This window comes from Tachypleus tridentatus, chromosome 3 (assembly GCF_004210375.1).
Source record: "Tachypleus tridentatus isolate NWPU-2018 chromosome 3, ASM421037v1, whole genome shotgun sequence".
Taxonomy (NCBI): domain Eukaryota; kingdom Metazoa; phylum Arthropoda; class Merostomata; order Xiphosura; family Limulidae; genus Tachypleus; species Tachypleus tridentatus.
Window position 1 is genome coordinate 78,585,354 of NC_134827.1, and position 21,894 is coordinate 78,607,247.

The 21,894-nt window shown below is 36.6% G+C and overlaps 1 protein-coding gene and 1 long non-coding RNA gene across 3 annotated transcripts; both read right to left on the reverse strand.

The window, feature by feature from the left end:
* Nucleotides 1-322: 322 nt before the first annotated feature.
* On the reverse strand, nt 323-12,812 carry LOC143247275 (uncharacterized). Its single transcript, XM_076495043.1, has 4 exons — nt 8,905-12,812; nt 7,611-7,668; nt 4,324-4,364; nt 323-2,075 (listed from the first exon to the last, which is right to left on the reverse strand). Exons 2-4 carry the CDS (start codon nt 7,633-7,635, stop codon nt 1,368-1,370), a joined length of 774 nt encoding a protein of 257 aa, XP_076351158.1. The 5' UTR covers nt 7,636-7,668; nt 8,905-12,812; the 3' UTR covers nt 323-1,367.
* Nucleotides 12,813-13,403: 591 nt separating this feature from the next.
* LOC143247278 (uncharacterized) lies at nt 13,404-21,808 on the reverse strand. Of its 2 annotated transcripts, none has more exons than XR_013026456.1 (4): nt 21,729-21,808; nt 19,910-21,636; nt 17,889-18,021; nt 13,404-16,916 (listed from the first exon to the last, which is right to left on the reverse strand). It is a non-coding gene; the product is annotated as an uncharacterized LOC143247278 (long non-coding RNA). The 2 variants fall into 2 exon arrangements; XR_013026455.1 differs by lacking the exon at nt 13,404-16,916 and adding an exon at nt 17,219-17,346.
* Nucleotides 21,809-21,894: the final 86 nt, after the last annotated feature.

Consider the following 21,894-nt stretch of genomic DNA (forward strand, 5'->3'; position numbering starts at 1 on the left):
GACCTACTTCACACTCATATCATGTCATCTAGCTTTTAACTGTTAAAATAGCTCTTCACATTTCACGTAATTCGTAAAACCTATACTTGAATAACAAAATATATTTTAATTCTATTAAACATAAGCAAGAATGGTTACGGTACTAACACAGGATTCTGGTGCACCGTTTCGGCAATGTTTCTGTCGTTTTGAACCAGTACAGGAACAGCGAGAACAGGAATTACCAAGATGGAACCAGTTTATTTGAACTATCCAATACCATTTTCGGTTATCTTTGTTTTCGGCCACAAAGTTTTAATTGCATTAAAAAATAATTCCAATATTCGTCACTAGTTAATATTTATTCTATGTTCACCTGATACAAATAAAATAAGTGAAGATTACCTTGTTTTTATTTTGTATTTTAATCACACAAACTGGTACGAATATTATGCCTAACTTGTTTGTCGTTATTCACTAGATTTTAAATAATAACAAATCCAGTAAAGATTAATTATACACTATTTCTTTGTGAATTCGTTAAAAATCATATCCTCCAGTTGGTAAAAATTATTAGTTCTGGAGCCATGGTAATTTCTGCTTCGGTGACAGCTTTTGGTGGTGTAATAGTTGCTACGATGGTGACAGCTTCTGGTAGTTTAATGGTTGCTACGAAGAGTGACAGCTTTTGGTGGTGTAATAGTTGCTACGATGGTGACAGCTTCTGGTAGTTTAATGGTCGCTATGAACAGGAGAAGCTTTGGTGGTGTAATGGTTACTACAACGGTGACAGCTACTGTAATAAATGTTAAAGAAACTTCAAAGGTTATACACATCTAAGTATTATTGTTGTATTGTTATCAGCTATTATGGTAGAAATTGTTTTGGATGACAAGGATATTGTACCTGTTCAAAGAAACAGTATGACCTTGTTACTTCTGAGTGAAAAGTTTTGTCTTTTCTGGAATAATGGAATCTTTAGCCTTTAAAACGATGACTAAAGTTAAACAAATGAAGACCGTGATTTCATAGAATCTATCGACTGTTGTCCTTTTTAATTTTGATACCAACATAATTTACAATTCTGATGCTACGGAATCTGTTTCTATGTGTGGCTCTGATGTCAAAGGGTGTGTCATGTGTGTCATCTGTGCTTCTGATATCGATGAATTTGTCAAGTTTCCCGATTCTGATATCATAAAATATTTCACTATTGCACTTTCTGAAGTCTTATTATATTTCGTTTTTCTTATAAAATCTGGTCAGCTCTGATGGAACTGCGAGTGGTTGTCGACTTGAACACTGGCGTTTTGGTCATCACGGCTCCGGTTACTTTCAAAGTTTCCAGAAGATGGAACCAAGTATTATCGTTTAGTGTGGATGATGACTCATACAGATTCTGTATATTTTGAGAGACTTGTTACGGGCTCAAATGAAGTTGTTTCTATATTAAAGGTGATCGCTAAGGTTCGAGGCCACTGGGAGTCACGTTTCCCACTGTTGTGACGAATAGTCTGCACCTTTGATAAAACTGTAGTAGTTTCAGAAGTATCCACTGCTGTCAAAATGTTTGCCAATTTTTTTGATAGTACCTCTGTTGTGACTGTAATATTAGAAGATGTAATTATTTTGGGATCACCAATGTCTAACAGATTCACTAATTTTAAAGATTTTGTCACCGTAGGCACTGAAGAATTGATTCTCGTCGATTGTTCAACATCACTACCATAGTTACCAGTTCTCTGTGCTGTTGTTGAAGTGGCCTTCTCAGATCTTTCATATCCTAGCTCTGTCACAGATCGTACATCTCGGAACTGCAGGCTATAATAAAAAACAGACCTATCACAGACCACAGTGTCGGGTCTGTCACACACCAGGAACTTCTGGTCGAACACCAGGTCGGGGTGACAGCAAAATACATAATCAGCTACTCCGCCTTTGTAGCCCGGACCACAGAAGTGAAACACGTGACATGAACTCTCAACATCAGCATAATATCCTCCGAGGATTTTGTCTGAGCAAGAAAACTGAAGTGGAGCAAGTCTCGTAAATAGTTCCTGGTCTGCACAAGCCAGCATAAATTTCTGATCACTTGACTGAGAATAAAATATAGTTTTAAAAACATCATTAAATCCGTAGTATTGACAGATCTCTTACACTAAAAAATTAAACTTACTTTAATTGGGTTGAGCTTATGATTGGAATATTCATATGCACATCCTGCCAATAAATAAAAGGTTTGTTTGTTTGTTTTTAAATTTCACGCAAAGCTACACGAGAATTATCTACGCTAACCGTTCCTAATTTAGCAGTGTAAAACTAAAGGGAAGGCAGCTGGTCATCACCACCTACCGCCAGCTCTTGGGCTACTCTTTTGACAACGAACAGTGGGATTGATCGCACATTATAACGCCCTCGCAGCTGAAAGGGCGAGCAAGTAAAATTATTGTTTTTTTGTTCTTTTGTTTTTGCAGTTAAGCACAAAGCTGCACAATGGATTATCTGTGCCCTATACGTCACAGGTATCGAAACTCAATTTCTAACATATAATTCCAAATACTCTTCGCTGAGCCGCTGACCACGGAAATGTGGTAACATCCTGACCTTTGAACCGTAATTTTGTGAAAGTACTGCCATGCTCGTATTTTGCCGAGGCTTGCACGGGGTCCAACGGAAGTACCTCGGAAGAGAGTCGCCAAATTCAGGAGCGTCCACTGTCCGAGAATCATGAAAAATTGGACTTGTCGGGACACATCATTGTTCCAGATTGTTTGTTTTTCGTTTGTTTTGATTTCGCGCAGAGCTACTCAAGAGCTATCTGCGTTAACCATCCCTAATTTAGCAGTGTAAGACTATAGGGAAGGCAACTAGTCATCTCCACCCACCGCCAGCTCTTGGCGGCGAGCTATAACGCACTCACAGCTGAAAAGTCGAGTATGTTTGATGTGACGAGGATTCAAACCCGCGACCCTCAGTTTACGTGTCGAGCATCACCTGACCACCTGGCTATGCTGGGCCACCTGGAATAGGGAGTGGCCTCGTAATTACATTATTCCACCAAGAAGATAATCCAATGGTACCAGGCACACTTGCAACAGTAACGGCCGTTTCTAATAAAAGTACAAAAATACATTTCCCTTGTCCTGATGATTACGCGCTCAACTCGCAGCCAGGGTCGCGGGTTCAACTCTCCAACACCGAGCATGTTCGATCTTTTAGTCTTGGGCTCGTTATTAGTGACGGTCAATCCCACTATTCGTTAGTAAAAGAATAGCCCCATTGGTGACAGAGTGTAGTGATGACTAGCTGCCTTCCCTCTAGTCTATCACTGCTAAATTACAGATGGCTAATGCACCTAACTCTCGTGCAGCTTTGCGTGATATTCATAAAAAAACATCTAGCTTCAGGTACAAGGTCCATGCAGAAAGTGTTACCCAGGTGATTACTTGCTGACTTTGCCCCCTTCCCCAGTCACCCATCATTCGTCTATTAACCTCGTTCAAATACAAATAACTCTTCTAGGTTATTTCATCGAGGCATGTTTGTTTGTATTTTACTGTATTCACGTCGGAGTTATTTACATATTACATCATGAAACTGATCGATTTTAAATCTTGTCTATTTACTTATTGGCAGGCTGTGTAATCAGATCCTCATTTAACCACAAGTATTGTTACTATTTCAAATAATGTATAGTATTTTACCGATTGAGGAATTATCAGAAGAGCATAAAGTGTAGTAGTCAAATAAATAAATAAACAAAACATTTATTATGTGGTGAAAAAAATCCTGTTAATATGTGTTATCTGTTAACACACCTATATACCTGATCAAATCCTGTTTGTATTTGAAGCGATATAGCGATGAATACGCTACAAAATAATTAACCCTTGTTACGGTAAGCTGCATAATGTAAAATAAAAGGACTTTCTGAACAATTTTCTGAAAATCTGATGATACAGTTTGGTGTTATAGTCATAGCTGTATTTAGTAAGCAATTCGCGAGAGACGTATAACAGACGATGAAAGACTGCAGTACAAATACTTACCTCATCTGATCCCCAGACAAGCCACAGCAAAATACACGTATCTAAAGGAACGTACTTACCTCATATGATGCCCAGACAAGCCACAGCAGAATCCACTCATCTAAAGGAACATGATTACTTCATATAATTCCCAGACAAGCCATTGCAGAATCCACGTATCTGAATGAACGTACTTACCTCATCTGATACCCAGATAAGCCACAGCAGAATCCATGTATCTAAAGGAACATACTTACCTCATCTGATCCCCGGACAAGCCATAGCAAAATTCACGTATCTAAAGGAACATACTTACCTCATGTGATGCCCAGACAAGCCATAGCAGAATCCACATATCTGAAGGAGAAAAATGGTTAGATCAGTCAAAAGAAATTAATTATTATTTTTTGAACAAACACATATAGAGTACGAACCTAACTACATGGGTTGGAATCTTAATTTAAAACAAGTTTTAAACGAGTTGTGCGGATGTTCAAGTACAAAGATATAAACAACGTGCTTATCTGTGATAATATTTGTTTTTTTTATTTCAAATTCGGGTACTTCCTAGTTGATGGCGTACCGGGCTATGACCCGAAGTCAAAGGTTTCATCCCACGATGTGCGACCGAACACGCAAATTTCATTCAGTTAGACCGGCATGGGGAGGTGATTAAGACGCTCGGCTTGTAATCTGAGGATCTCAAATTCGAATCCCCGTCACATCAAACATGCTCGCCCTTTCAAGCGTGGGGGCGTTATAATATGACAGCCAATTTCACTATTTGTTAGTAAAAGAGTAGCCCAAGAGTTGGCGGTGGGTGGCGATGACTAGATAACTTCTATCTAGTCTTACACTGCTAAATTATGGACGGCCAGCACAGATAGCCCTCGTGTAGCTTTGCCCGAAATTCAAAACCAAACCAATCATTTAAACTTATTCTAATCTACAAGCGAACAATTTTTACACTTTATGTTCTCTAACAAAACTGTCCTTCATAAACAACTTTGTAAACATAAGATTCTCTCCCCAAAGTTGTTTCCATGTCTTTGTTTGTTCATCGTGCAGATCCTGATTGCATCATCTGCAGAAGACCATGCATTTAATCGTATTAGTTGAGCATCAAGTCCACACGTTGTAGCATTAAGTTTTAGTTAGAAGTAAATTCGTGGTTGATTTTATAGAGGGTGTAGTCCCGGCATGGCCAGTTAAAGCACTCGACTCGTAATCTGATGGTCGCGGGTTCGAATCCCCGTCACACCAAACATGATCGCCCTTTCACCCGTGGGGGCGTTATAATGTGACGGTCAATCCTACTTTCGTTGATAAAAGAGTAGCCCAAGAGTTGGTGGTGATCCGTGATGACTAGCTTCCTTCCCTCTAGCCTTAAACTTCTAAATTAGGAACGGCTAGCGCAGATAGCCCTCTTGTAGCTTTGCACGAAATTCAAAACAGGCAAACTAAACCATAGAAGGTGTCCTGAATTTAATGGTCTTAGTATCTTAAAAAGATCCGGAATTTATTCAGACAGTTTATATTTCTATTCAGTGATACCTGCACTAACTTGCTATCCCTAATTATGAGATGGTAGAACAGAGAAATGACAGCTAGTCAATACCACCCACTGCCAACTCTTGAACTGTTCTTCACTGAACAATACTGGGATTGATCGTCACATTACGTCACATTATAAAACCCACACGGCTGAAAGGGTAAACATATTTGACGATGGGACTCGAACCCGCGAACTGCAGTTGCAAGATGAGTGCCCTAAGCACGAGGCTTACCAGATCAACAACTTACATAAAACCACAGTAATTAAAGGCAAGGTGTCGTGTCATTGAAATAAAGCTTTTAATGTTCAGAATTTTTATCTTGTGGTTGCTTCGTATTAGAACTTTGTCATATCGTGATTAAAAATGTAAAAGATGCACATTCACATTTCTTCATGTTATGAAGTTAGGTGTAACGTAATATTAGTTGAAATTGAGAGAGGTGAGAAAGCGGTCAGCTTTTGGTTAGTCTCTAATAAATTAGGGTATTACAGAGCTTTAGATCAACAGAAAATTGTTGGAGTGAGAGGCCGTTTTTCATGTTCAGTTGGTATAGAGATTTCAAAACCCCTGTAGGTGTGAGCGTTGTAATCCGATGTCAGAGAGAACGAATAAACTAAAGAGAGTTGAAGAAAGAAAGTAATTTGTCGCCAGTAATAAACACAATATATTTTTAATCTATGTGTTATTGATTATTCATAATAAACAGCAACTTTTAATCCTTACATTGAGATGATTTAGTTCCTGATAGGGGCCTGGCATGGCCTAGCGCGTTAAGGCGTGCGCTTCGTAATCTGAGGGTCGCGGGTTCGCGCCCGAGTCGTGCCAAACATGCCTGCCCTCCCAGCCGTAGGGGCGTTATAATGTGACGGTCAATCCCACTTTTCGTTGGTAAAAGAGTAGCCCAAGAGTTGGCGGTAGGTGGTGATGACTAGCTGCCTTCCCTCTAGTCTTACACTGCTAAATTAGGGACGGCTAGCACAGATAGCCCTCGAGTAGCTTTGTGCGAAATTCCAAAACAAACAAACAAACCAAAACAAGCAATGTTTTGCAGAGTGTATAAGATTTTATAGTTTACAGGCTTCTATTATTCCGTGGTTTGCACAACTTATTGGCAGAGGGCGCACGTGATTTTTAATTTTGTTAACGTTAATGAGTGGTTTCTCCTGGTGACTCAGTGGCAAACATGCGAACTTATGATGCCAGAGATCGTGCTTTCATGTCCGCGGTGGGCATAATGAAAATAGCCCATTATGTAGCTTTGCCCTTAACAACAAACAAAGTTAACAAAATATTGCTGTAAACTGTCTGGTTAAAAGTAATGTGAACGGTGGCGAGTGCTGTTAAATGATATTACATGTCAAGTGTCATATCTAGGCCAATAACAGAACAACAAATAAAGTATAGGAATTATATTTTTGATTATCCAATCGCTAACCAAGATCCTTAGACGATGATTGAATTACGCCCATTAAAACATTGAAATCAATTTTTAAAAATATATAAACATGTTCGCTTCATGAGAGATAGAAATACATAGTGACTTAAAATTCAGATATCCTGTACATTTGTTTATATTTTTTTTAATTTCGGGGGCTATCTGTACTCGCTATATCTTTAAAACTATTTGTTAATGAAAATAAATAAAAATAAAATCTAATAGAAAACAAATACGAATATCAAAACAAGTTATTTGACAGAATCACACTCATTTTAAACAACAGAATTTACAGAATTAAATCTCTAACGCAGGTATAGAGTAAAATGTGCCGTAAACATTTGAAATTCTAACTTTAGCCGCTATAACAAAGTTCACAATATTAGACAGAAACATCAGAGAGAAACAAAATTGTGTAAAACAAACATACATAAATTATTTGGTTCGCTAAGACTTTTTAGTGAATGAAATGAAGAAAATAGGTTTTCATTAAAAGTCAAATTCTAACACGTTAAAACTAACTCAGTTACACTTTTTTACAAGACAAAAGCTGCAAACTAATCCTCTTAAAAAGAAAAGCTTAACACCAAACACAGCCCTTTATGTAATTACCTAAATTTAGATGTCTTCCCAGCATGAACTTGGCCAACGCTGTTAACCGCTTGGACTCCTACATGTGCAGAAAAGAATAGCATATAGTCGAGAGCGTTTCAACATTAAGATAAAATGGTTGTTTGTGTCTGAAGAACAAAGACGCTTCAAGAGCACAAACTGAGACGATACTTTAGACTGGGTTTTATTAAACTACGTTACAGTGCTTTATCTCATATATATAAAACAACTTTGAATGTATCTTGACGGGAAAAGTTTAAAAAACTGTCAAATGACTAATGCAGACACATTAGCTACTTGAAATTGTATAAGCAATTGACGAAGAGTTAATTGTGAATTCGCGTAAATAGTTATTTCTTATCTATTTCCTGCTGAATGCGCATGCGTCTGAACAGGATAAAATATCTTTAAGGAGGTGTTAAAGTGGATTGGCAAGTACTAAAATAACATCAAATCATTTCGTAGCTTCTAGTACCAGTTAACATTAATCACGTAAGTGGATACTATTTAGAAAGATTATCGAAATGTTTAATTAATCAGCGTTAGCCTTCTAATAACATAAATATTCATTTAATTCCTCGCGAAATCAAAAGTTATTTTGTAATAGTAAAAACAAAACCACGGGTTACAAAAGGAAATGTCTTACAGCTTTCAAATATAACACGTTACAAAGGGAAATGTCATGCAGTTTTGAAATATAATACACGTTACAAAAGGAAATATCTTATAGCTTTGAAACATATTACACGTTACAAAGAGAAATGTATTATAGCTTTGAAATATAACACACGTCACAAAAGGAAATATCTTATAGCTTTGAAACATATTACACGTTACAAAGAGAAATGTATTATAGCTTTGAAATATAACACACGTCACAAAAGGAAATATCTTATAGCTTTGAAACATATTACATGTTACAAAGAGAAAGGTATTATAGCTTTGAAATATAATACACGTTACAAAAGGAAATATCTTATAGCTTTGAAACATATTACACGTTACAAAGATAAATGTATTATAGCTTTGAAATATAATACACGTTACGAAGCGCAAACATTTATAATAAGAAGTCCTTGATATTCTTCTAACTTTTCGTTGATAATGAATATTTTTGTTCTACAACCAATAAGGAAAGATGTCTCATACTACTTTAGATAGAAAACTGGAAAAACAAAATGCATTTAATTTTCAAAAGTATAACTGGTCTTTAAATATCATAAACAACTTTGTGAACTATGCTGCATCAATGAGCATTTATATAGTAAGTAACTAAGGAAGAATTATCTCATACCTGTTGTTCTGTTTCCCTTTCTCTGTCATCCGCTTGTTTGTGCTTAGATAACCAAACCTCTTCTCTGTAAGATGTTGATTATGTCTACGTCTTGGTTTACTGGCCTTCAGTAACGAGGGACAATTCAAGGACAACCTGCTGATTCGTTAATTGTGAACTGAATATGCCCTTCTTTACCCGAGCAGCCCTAGGCTGACATTCACGACACTCTCATTCTAAAAGGAATCATCATGAGGCGTGTTCAAGTAACACTCACTGAATACAAGATGAACATAGGGCGAAACATAAAAGAAATAAACTGTACGAAACAAGTGAACAAGTAACTTGTGTTTCAGCTGACGTTGTAGTTACCACCCTAAGGTATTGCACTGTTCTGTGAGCGTGGCGTTAATTTCATACTTAAGATAACCAATCTCAATTACAAAATAGCGGGCTTAACAGTTAATATTAGATTTGGGAAATACTGTTATCTTTCAAAGTTGATTTTGTTAATATTTACAGTAATTGGCAATGCTCTCATCTGTCGATGTTTCAATGTGGGCTTTAAACGCTAATAACTGGGTGTCAATACCCGCAGTGAGTAAAACACAGGCAGCCCAATGCGTAGTTTTGTACTTAAGGAAAATTAACTTTATTATCATTACGGCTTGTTTGTTCTTGTGTGATTTTTAGCATTAACGAAAGTTTTGCCTTGTCTGTTTCGTGTACTCGTTTAAAGCTTCGTTAAAGCTAAACTACCCAAATTTCGATCTGATAGTCAATAATCTTCTCTCCCCCCCACTGCCAAATCTTGGGCTAATGTAATCGAAAATAAAAGTTTAACCATCACTGCTCACCCCAACTCCAAAATAAAAACACGATAAAAGTTCTCTCTTCAATTTTTTGGCAGTAGCGGGACACGAACCATAAACCCTCTAATCCATAGCCTGGCAAGCTGAAAACATGTTTAGTATTAATAATCATGGCAGTTATCTTTATGAAATATCAGAATATACATGATCTACCCCCCAGGAGCACAGCGATATATCTCGGGACTCACACCGCTAAAAACTGGGTTTCGATACCCGTGATGGGCAGAGCACAGATAGCCCACTGTGTAGCTTTGTGCTTAATTTCTAAACAAACAACAAACAATTAATGGTGTAAATAAAATTTTAATGTTTGGTGGTATAATTCGAGATCCCTACTCACAGACGGCGAATCGAGTGCCCCAGTGTTTTACATCTTTGAAATATAACACACCTTACGAAGCGCCAACATTTATAACAAGAAGTCCTTAATATTCCTCTAACTTTTCGTTCATAATGAATTTTTCTGTTCTACAACCAATAAGGAAAGATGTCTCATACCACGTTAGAGAGAAATCGGGAAGAACAAAATGCATTTAATTTTCAAAAGTATAATTGGTCTTTAAATATCATAAACAACTTCGGTGGTATAATTCGAGCCCCCTACTCACAGATGGCGAATCGAGTTCCCCTTTTTTTTTTCTAAGTAAAACAAAACAACAAATTATGTACTAAATATTACATAATTTAAGAATGTAGACCAAACATAATTTTTTTCTACACCAGTAATTCTCCTTAAATCCACATGAAGATTATTTTCCACGATTTAATTTTCTCATAGTCGCCAGATGGATGACAAACAACTGCTTCCCATTTTTTTCCCCGTAACTGTAATTGTATTCTTATGTATATACATATATAAGCGTGATGACGACAATATATGCATCACAACTCCTGAAACCATGGCAGATGGTTAGGGCGCTCGACTCGTAATCTGAGGGTCGCGGATTCGAATTCTACATATATGTATTTTTGTAGTGTTTCATTAACCAGTTGCATCCTCAATTGTTCGAAGTTGCAATCTAAACATATCAGAAAAGACTTCAGTTTTGTTTTGTTTCCTACATATGCTTGTCATTCCTTAGAAACTCCTGTTATTTGTGAGATCTATTTACTTTATGCGTAAATATCCTTAATTGAAATAACACCTACACACCTTCAAACTTGTAAGATATAACACCCATGCTGACTTGTTTACCTTTACTTCTTCCGTGTAAATGATTTCTTTCATTTTCTTGGGGTAAACAAACTTTAAAAAAGATAGTTTTTTTTATTTCCCTTTTTTGAGAATCGATTGGGATACCCGTCAACAAGTGAATAAATTCTGACAGTTCTTGTTCTGAAACATAGAGAGCGCCTTAGTTTTATTAGAAAGTCACGGAAACGGGTTTAAAAACCATCCCATCAGTCTTTCTGGACATACGAAAGTTGATGTAGCTGTAAAGAGAAGTCTTCATCTGGTGTTGAAACGAGATATCAGGATGCACCTGTCGAAACGTCGTCCTATACAACAAACCAAATTAAACACCATAAAACATCTTTAGCACGTCGAACTACAGCCCTAAGATACATATTTTTAGTCAAAATAATACTTTAAATAGTGGCTTGTGCTGCTATCTATCGAGCAAATTAGCAAGCATATCCTTGTGAAATTTCGAAATTTCTCTAATAACGTGTTAAAAGGTGTGTTTTTCTTTTAGCAAAGCCACATCGTGCTAGCTGCTGAGCCCACCGAGGGGAATCGAACCCCTTATTTTAGCGTTAGTAAATCCGCAGGTTACCACTGTGCTAGCGGGGGACACGCCTTGAAAGGACGTACTTTCACCTATGGATGAAAACAGTAATGTAATGAAACAGAAGTTAGACGAAAACACTTCTTTAAGTGACGTACATTTAAAACAGTCGTGATCTATATATTTTAATGTTTTCGTAGAATTTTAATGATTTTGTAAAACCATAAAATTTTAATGTGGAAAAAATTCAGAAATGGTTTGAAAAAAAAAAGTTTAATATTGAGTATAAGAACGCTATACAAACGAGCTTGAAATATTTGTATCTCATTTCACAGTTGTGGAAATCTTACTTACGTGTCTGTGTATGAACATCGGGTCACATATACTTGAGAGATTAAAACGGTAAAATTCGAAGCTCGATCCCTGATGTAGGTACTGAACTTTTAAAAAAGGTCGTGTTCAACTTTACGATAAGCAGCCACTGATTTCTAATACGTTATTTGATGTAGTTTTAATTTCCTAAAAAACCTCGTTATTTTGTTCACGTTATTAAAGCTTAACAATACAAATTCTAATCTGTGCTTGAGCTGTGACAATGATAAAATTTGGGGTTCAATGCCTGTGCTGACTAGAGTGAAGATAACTAATTGAGTTGCTTTGCGCTACAAAACCCAAAATAGCAGTGATACCCTTTACAACGTAATTCTATAAACCTCCGTAATTTATGAAATTTCTCTTACATATGGCAGAGAAAGATTCACAAGACCACTTGACCTATCAACATCCCTCACTAGTCCAACATCCCCGCTCTTTACTTGCCATTTTCCATGTTGGTTACCGAGTCCAGTAGCTTATAGTTTATGCAAAGGTCTCGTACTGTCATACTCCATTTCTTGCACCATTTTTCACTAGGTACAGCTAAAGATGGAGGTGAACTACTTTGTAGCTAATGTCTGTCAGTTGATGTATTGTTCAATAATATTGGAGAACTACTTTGTACCTAATGTCTGTCAGTTGATGTATTGTTCAATAATATTGGAGAACTACTTTGTACCTAATGTCTGTCAGTTGATGTATTGTTCAATAATATTGGAGAACTACTTTGTACCTAATGTCTGTCAGTTGATGTATTGTTCAATAATATTGGATTTTTTTTACCCTGTCTAACCGCTTTTCTCTTCTTTCTAAAATTGAATCTTTAACTATTACAATCCTCCCCTTCACTACTACCATTGAACCTTTAACTATTAGAATCCTCCCCTTCACTACTACCATTGAACCTTTAACTATTAGAATCCTCCCCTTCACTACTACCATTGAACCTTTAACTATTAGAATCCTCCCCTTCACTACTACCATTGAACCTTTAACTATTAGAATCCTCCCCTTCACTACTACCATTGAACCTTTAACTATTAGAATCCTCCCTTCACTACTACCATTGAACCTTTAACTATTAGAATCCTCCCTTCACTACTACCATTGAACCTTTAACTATTAGAATCCTCCTTCACTACTACCATTGAACCTTAACTATTAGAATCCTCCCTTCACTACTACCATTGAACCTTTAACTATTAGAATCCTCCCTTCACTACTACCATTGACCTTTAACTATTACAATCCTCCCTTCACTGCTACCATTGAACCTTTAACTATTAGAATCCTCCCTTCACTACTACCATTGAACCTTTAACTATTAGAATCCTCCCTTCACTACTACCATTGAACCTTTAACTATTAGAATCCTCCTTCACTACTACCATTGAACCTTTAACTATTAGAATCCTCCCTTCACTGCTACCATTGGAACTTTAACTATTAGAATCCTCCTTCACTGCTACCATTGAACCTTTAACTATTAGAATCCTCCCTTCACTACTACCATTGAACCTTTAACTATTAGAATCCTCCCTTCACTACTACCATTGAACCTTTAACTATTAGAATCCTCCCCTTCACTACTACCATTGAACCTTTAACTATTAGAATCCTCCCCTTCACTGCTACCATTGAACCTTTAACTATTAGAATCCTCCCCTTCACTACTACCATTGAACCTTTAACTATTAGAATCCTCCCCTTCACTGCTACCATTGAACCTTTAACTATTAGAATCCTCCCCTTCACTGCTACCATTGAACCTTTAACTATTAGAATCCTCCCCTTCACTACTACCATTGAACCTTTAACTATTAGAATCCTCCCCTTCACTACTACCATTGAACCTTTAACTATTACAATCCTCCCCTTCACTACTACCATTGAATCTTTAACTATTAGAATCCTCCCCTTCACTACTACCATTGAACCTTTAACTATTAGAATCCTCCCCTTCACTACTACCATTGAACCTTTAACTATTACAATCCTCCCCTTCACTGCTACCAGCAAAAAAAAACTTTATTCATTTTTTTTCGTTGCAAATAAATTTCAAAGACGATTATGAAACTATGACACTGATTAAATGTTCATCCACTATGATCTCTGTTATAAATGTTGTATCTTTGCTTTTCTTTATATCTGCTAGAATGGTTGCAAAGGTACTTGTCCCAGTCGTCCGTCATTACAGCGGCCATCTGACATCTCACGTAATCAACCTAATTTACATTTACATCTCAGATCAAACCCAAGTCTGAAAGAGCACACAGTTTGTAATAAAACGTGATCATACCTCGTGTAACTATTTCAAAGCTGCATCACCCTCTTACTTTAAAATATCGTGATATTAAATACATCAAACAGTGTAAAAAGTGTATTGCTTTAAAGTATTTGCATACGTACTGAATAATGAATATCCTGTTACTGAATTCCTTTATACCCCAATGGTTGACTAAGTTCTCATATATCTTTTATTATATGACTGGAAACCTCTTGTAAAAAAAAAAAAAAAAAAGTTTGTTGACAGTAAATATTGGGGGATTAGTTATTTACCTCACTGGGTAGGATAGATAATTCGTCTTGAATTCAAGTCCAACTAGTGACCATCCCACAATTCTCAAGTTAGACTCGAGGACGGGTCACGTTTATAGAAGAGGAGCTTTAATTGTTGAAAGTGCCACACGATTCTCACTTACCCCCCTAGCTCAGTTAATAGAGCACTCATCCATCATGTTATAGAACTAAGGTTTAAATCTGAGCCTAGAAGGTACAGGTCTTGAAAAATAAATTCCAATATCAGTAAATCTTGATGTTATTGTTTTTATTCATCATTGGTATAGAGTAGAAAAGTAAGATGTATTCTATCATAAAGCTGGTCTTAAGATGTATTCTATCATAAAGCTGGTTTTAAGATGTATTCTATCATAAAGCTGGTTTTAAGATACATTCTATCATAAAGCTGGTTTTAAGATGTATTCTATCATAAAGCTGGTTTTAAGATGTATTCTATCATAAAGCTGGTTTTAAGATACATTCTATCATGAAGCTGGTTTTAAGATGTATTCTATCATAAAGCTGGTTTTAAGATACATTCTATCATAAAGCTGGTTTTAAGATACATTCTATCATAAAGCTGGTTTTAAGATACATTCTATCATAAAGCTGGTTTTAAGATGATAAAGAAGAGAGCTTTTGAGGACTTCTGCATGACACAAACCTTGCTTTACATACGAACGTGTGAAAAATCTATAAGTGAGCAGTTAGGGCAGAACTTGGGAAACGGAAGTTGTCTGCCACCAGAGGGCAAGCTGCTAGCACCCTAACTATTTACATGGTTTCCATAATTTTACATTTCATTTCTTTTACTTTTGATTCTTCAATTTTTGTGATAGTACCTATTTCTTGATATTTGACTCATGTGAACAACACATTAAATATAAATGAAACGCGTTCAAGAATTAAATATATAGGGCCCGACATGGCCAGGTGGGTTAAGGCGTTTGACTTATAATCCGATGGTCGCTGATTCGAATCCCCGTCACACTAAACATGCTCGTCCTTTCAGCCCTGGAGGCGTTATATTGTGACGGTCAATCCCTCTCACTATTCGTTGGTGAAAGAGTAACTCAAGAGTTGACGGTGGGTGGTGATGAATAGTTGTTTTCCCTCTTGTCTATAAAGACAAAATTAGGAATTTTGCTAATTTAGGAATGGCTAGCGCAGATAGCCTTCATGTAGCTTTGCACAAAATTCAAAAACAAGCAAACTACTTATAATAGGGATAAAATACCAACTTCAGGAGTTGAGTTTCTCTTCCTGCCAAACGGTAGTACCTTATTTCATTTTTTCCTCTTTACTTTGGAAAACAGTCATCTTTCCACAACTGTCTGAAGGCAGTGAAGGGTGATATAAATGTGGGATATTTTGGGCTTGAACACTCTCATCTCTCTTGCCCAATTTCTATTTATTTTTATTATGTTATTATAATTATTTAATTTTGATTATTGTTGTTATTTATTTTTATGAATTACTTCATCTGAGACTAGCGAAAGGAAGTTAAGAATGATAGACGGTGTATTCCTACCACAATAAGAGTCCTACTTCATCACATACCTCTAAAACTTAGGGTATATTATGTATTTGTTTTGGAATTTCGCACAAAGCTTCGCTTGGGCTACTCTTTTACCAACGAATAGTGGAACTGACCGTCACATTATAACGCCCCCACGGCTGGGAGGGCGAGCATGTTTGGCGCGACGCGGGCGCGAACCCGCGACCTTCGGATTACAAGTCGCATGCCTTACGCGCTAGGCCCAGGTATATTATGTATCCCATATTATAGCTTGTACCCTGGGAATCCTTTTGATTTGTAAAACTATGTAAGAAAAGATACTTATGTTTACAACTAGAAACAAAAAAGAGCAAGCTGTTTCTTCATTACTAATACAGTTCTAATGATTTCTAAAGACAGAAAAGGAAACACGCCTACAGAGACGTCATGAACGCCCTACCATAACGTGGAGGTGGAAAGAGCAATTTTTTAGGCCTACATCTACTAAACTAAACGACTGCTTATCTCTAACTATTCCAGCAAATGTTTTATGAAAAATTTTCGTTGCATCATCGGGTTCTTCTGAACGTTTTTCAGAACTAGACTGAAAACCTCACCGAAAGAACGAATCAGATTCGTGGTCAGAAGGACGAGTTGTAACTCTAGAACTACTGGTTGACCAGTTCTCTGCCACGTGGTTTGTCGAGGGGGGCGTTGTTGTGTAAATGTCTCCGATGTAGTTGGAATTATTTGCTCAGTTTCTGCACATCCGGTTGAAGACTACGAACTTCGTCGAGAACATGTCACGATGGATGAAGAAGCGAAAGTTTGAGTTTCCTCCGGTGTGGCTAGTGGCGCTCTCTATTGAGCTATATCGATACTTAGTATTGATGGAGTTGATGATGCTGATTGTTGGGATGAATCGATATTTGCGCGAGGTGGTCTAATTTCTGACGATCCTGGTGTCCTCTGTTGGTGATGAACTTGTGTTACTCCAACCTCAATAAAAAAGAGATTCAATAGAGAATACACGGTTAATATGCTTAACTATTTAACTATGTAACTATTTTTCATTCAGCTCAGAACTTTTGAAAAACTGAATGAATTATCTTGTTTCTACAAAGTGCTGTGAAGTAAAAACATTTGAATATCATGCAGATGTACAGTACATCATGTAAATTGTACTTAGACTTTTGTTACATTACTATGTGCCACCCTCCATTACTATGTGCCACCCTCCTCCAGTGGCACAACACAGCCCATTGTTTGGATTTTTTGTTTGACTACGAACAAACAATATATCATTTTTTATTATTCATTTATTTACTAATATTTTCGTCCTCAACTGAAACAGCGATAAGTTTTCGTATTTACGATGCTAAAATCAGGGTCTCGATTCCACTTGATGGATACACCAGATGTAGTTTTACTGCAAGAAAAACACACACACTAATTTTAATTTATACATTTCATTACACTGTATTTAACATCACGCTTATTTTGCGTCATTAACATATTATTTGCATTTAGGACTAATTTAAATCTTTTTTTTTTTCTTTTTTGGAATTACGGCCAAAAATATCTTTAACGGCTATATTATATTAGCTGTATTAATTACTGGGTTAGCTTTTAGATCTGATTTAGTAAAAATTATAAAAACTCACTGAGTTGTAGCCCGAACTGACTGATCCTCTTTTGTTACGTAATCGCCAGCAATAGCTGCGTTGCTTGTTCTAAATGTTTCTCTACTAAACAAAAGGTAGTATACAAGTTTACGTTAACTCGGAACGATTAGTTTTCTATTCACTTTACGTTACGTTGTCTCATTGCCTCAGCAAATAGTTGTGCAAAAACTTAGTTTCTCCCGAGTAGCAAAATTCTGTTTCACGACGTTTCTGCAAGCGGGCTTACTTTTGACAGAACTAAAGTTCCTAACACATTTAAAATTAGATATAAAAAATTCTTAAATACCAGAGTAGGTTCCACAACTGACTGCAGAGTCTCTTGTATATACTTGGTCTGAATCGTTCCTACTAAGGCTCACTGGAAGTAAATTTGTCATTTTTTTCAGTAAACGCCGTGTGTGTTCTGTGCAAAATGTCATCTAGAAAAAAAGATTTATCTTCAAAATATTTGTTTCTTGGTTTCCAAACTCCCTATTTTTATGTATTTTTCCCTGAATATTATGGAATTACGAATCTAAACAGCGAAATGTTGCCATTTGTAAGAATGTGCTACCTTAAAATCTGAGCTTCGAGTGAAAAATTTAAACATTTTAGGCTAATCTTACGCAAATTTTCTGACCAGAAAATTTAAATATCTAGCAGTTATTTCCTCTCCCTTCATTTGAGAAAAAAGACAAACTAATAGAAAGAGAGAGATTTTAAAATTAGCAAACACACATTAATAAAAATTTAAGTTGGGGTGATTTACCCCATCTGGTGAAAAGAATATCTGTAAGTTTCATCATTTCCCTGTCATGTCAGGCTTATATTAGCTATGCATTTTGGCCCAGCATGACTAGGTGGTTATGGCGCTCTACTCGTAATCTGAAGATCGCAGGTTCGAATTTTCGTTATACCAAACATGTTCGCCCTTTCAGTCGCGGGGACGTTATAATGTGACGGTCAATCCCACTATTTGTTGGTAATAGAGTAGCCCAAGAATTGACGGTTGGTCGTGATGACTAGTTGCATTTCCTCTAGTCTTACACTGTTAACTTAGGAACAGTTAGCGCATACCTCCCTCGTGTAGCTTTGCGCGAAATTCAGTACAACAACTATGTATTTCATGAACTAAAGATCAGAAATTAGTCTTCAGTCTTCTCTATTCTCATGTAGCATGAAGAGTCATTCATGTACACACACATAGATATATTATTCAGTAAGATAAATCTAGGCTCGTATTCCACACACCATTATTTATTTGTAAAGGCAATTCAAATACAGTAAATATCCTTGTGTTACTATGCGTTTGTTTCGTCTTGCAGGAAGTTGCAGATTTTTCTATCTTCACTGTCTTCGCCACAGAAATCGAACCCCAAACTCTAGCTTGATGAGAGCTCTGTGATCTTACAACTAATGTTTGAATTTCATTTTAATATTTCAGGCAGAACTTGATGAGAAGGTGAGTTGTTGGTGTGGTCAAACAGTTTCCATGTGACACACTGGCTAACCTGTACTTAACATATTTACTCTGTTGTCTTATGATGTTTAATACAAATCATTTTATTAAAATACAAATTTTCGAACAAATTTTAAATAACATGCCTTAGGTTTCATTCACTTAATTTTGTAATCAAGGTTATACCTTAAAACACATACAACATGAAACGAAAACTATACTGCCACAACATATAAATTAATGAGTAAAAAAAGTTTTATTTTTACAAGTTTTGTTTGGGTTTCGTTTGTTTGGATTTTCGCCCAAAGCTTCACGAAAGCTATCTGCGCTAGCTGTCCCTAATTTAGCAGTGTAAGACTAGAGGGAAGGTAGCTAGTCATCACTACCCACCGTCAACTCTTGGGCTACTCTTTTACTAACGAATAGTGGAATTTATCGTAACATTATAATGCTCCCACGCCTGAAAGGGCAGGTATGTTTGGTGTCAGGGGAATTCGAATCCGCGACCCTCAGATTACGAGTCGAGTGCCTTATCCACCTGGTCATGCCAGGGTCTTATTTTACAAGCGTCAAAGGAGTCATTAGAAAATAAAATATTTGTTTAGATTATATAATTTGCAACAAAGGTTTGTTTTTAAGTTAACACAAAGCTACACAACAGACTATTTGTTTTCTGCCAACCATGAGTACGGAAACAAAGCTTCTAATGTTGTAAGTCCTCACGCATAGCACTGTGCCACTAGAGGGCGTTGAACAAGAGCCAAGTTTGATGCAGCACCCCTAGTCCATATGTGAAGAAAAAAAATTATTTAAAAGTATTTGTGATGCATAACAATACCCTGGTATGCATTCTTCACGAGACTGCTTACCTTAGAAAGGAATTTCCGGCCATCTTTGGTCTGAAAAACTTCTGCTGCACGTGTCCACGCCTCCAAACATCTTGGACACTTCATCCACCCATGTTACAATATGGCTAGCCCAACATTGGCCTTCTAGGAGTTTCTCCTGTATGGTCTTCTCAGGTTTGTTATTACTTTTAGAAAAGTTTATAGTAAAGTAAAAATAGTAAAAAGCTATTTACATAGTCGTTCGAAGAACCATTTAGCAACTGAGAAAAATGAAGTCTTAACGAAATTAATATTATATCAAAAGAAGCTTTATTTTCTCGGTTGATGCAACAAATATTTCAAGTCTCAAAGGAATTACAACGTAATGATAATATTCAGTCACATATTTTCATATACGAAATTATTTCATTTGTTCATCATCCGCTTAACGTATCCAAGTTCACTGCGTGACTCCTCATTCTACTAGTACCCGCTCGTACAGCGGTAAGTCTACGGATTTACAACGCTAAAATTAGCGGTTCAGTTTCTCTCGGTGGACTCAGCAGATACCCCAACGTGGTTTTTTTTAATAATAAAACACACACCCACCCAACTGAAGGCACACTTATTGTTACATCCTCTGTTTCTGTTTGATATTCTTGATGAAAATGAAACATTTCTTATATTCTTAACTAAGAAAACAGTATCTTATTCAATCAGTGTTGCATTCTCTGCTCCAATTTGACATTACTGAAAACAAAATATTTGTTGTACAATCATCAAACACAACGTAAATAGTTATTAGAGTGTACTTGCATGTACTTTTATATGTCTTCGTGAAATATATATATATGTAAAAACTGTTTCTGTTTCTTCGCAAAATATGCAAAATCTCCAAACATTGTATGCAAAATGAAGATGCACTCATGAACAGAGTTTCGTTCCGAAAATACCAAATATTTTTAGATTGTTGATGAACTTTACTCATAATTAATCCTTCCATTACCCACTTTTTGTAATCTTATGAGTCTTTAATACATATTCCTGGACCTGCTGCCATTCCTTCTCCAAGACAAAACGAATAAAGGTCATTGATGGCTTCCTATGTTACGTATGTTAAATCTTCGTCTAGCCAGTTGTAGTTGGTAGGTTCGTGTTAATAGCTCAACCCATCATGGTTTAGGTCCACATTGGATCAATCAGGCTTAACCTAATGAAGTTGATGTCGTAGTTCCTCCTATTGGTTATGGCTAAAAGTGGTAACTATGGAATCAAATAATCCAAACTTAGTCTGTTCTGTTCATTAATATTCAACTGTCTAGAGGTGACTAAGTTTATACAATGGAAAGGGTATTTAAATAATTCATTTTAGAAATTCATTCTTTCCAACATATTCCAAAAAGTTTTATCCTCTATTTCGACTTTTCAAATTCTTAGGTACGAAAATTTTAGAATAAGAAAAAGCAGCAGGAATATCTTGTGAATTATTTTTTATTTCAGTCATGGATTTACTTACAACAGTTGTATTCTGAAACATTATCGATGACCCTAGGTTCTATTTACTCTCCATGTAGCCGTCCCGAAATTGGAAGTGAAAGAAGGTTAGTCATCACCACTCACTAGTTACCACCCTTCTTGCCAACGAATACTGGAATTGGCCACACATTATAACGCCCCCTAAGCTAAAAGGGTAAACATGTTCGGCGGTGGGGATTCGAACCAGCGACTAGTAGGTTGCGAGTCGACTACTATAACTAGCAGGCCAGCCCCTGCACAGAGAAACAACCATTTATAAAACTTATAATTCTTAGTGACATGTGTCTAAACTTATTAACAAACTAACAAATCAGGATGTACTTACAGGCAGGCTTTGTGTCTATTCCCAATTTTTTGGATGTGAATTCCACATTGTGCACGGTGTAAGACTCAACCACACAATACGTCCCACTTAAGCCACCAGGCTGTAAACGTCTTGGAAGCACATATGGTTATCCACTCTAATTTTTCCCACACCATTGTGGGCGTGA

Excerpts from the sequence above, each read along its gene's own strand:
- LOC143247275 (XM_076495043.1), bottom strand. The coding sequence starts at position 7,635 with ATGCTGGGAAGACATCTAAATTTAG. Across the intron at positions 4,365-7,610 it reads GGGAAGACATCTAAATTTAG|ATATGTGGATTCTGCTATGG; the intron begins GTAATTACATAA and ends TTTCTCCTTCAG. Across the intron at positions 2,076-4,323 it reads TTGTCTGGGCATCACATGAG|TCAAGTGATCAGAAATTTAT; the intron begins GTAAGTATGTTC and ends TTTTATTCTCAG.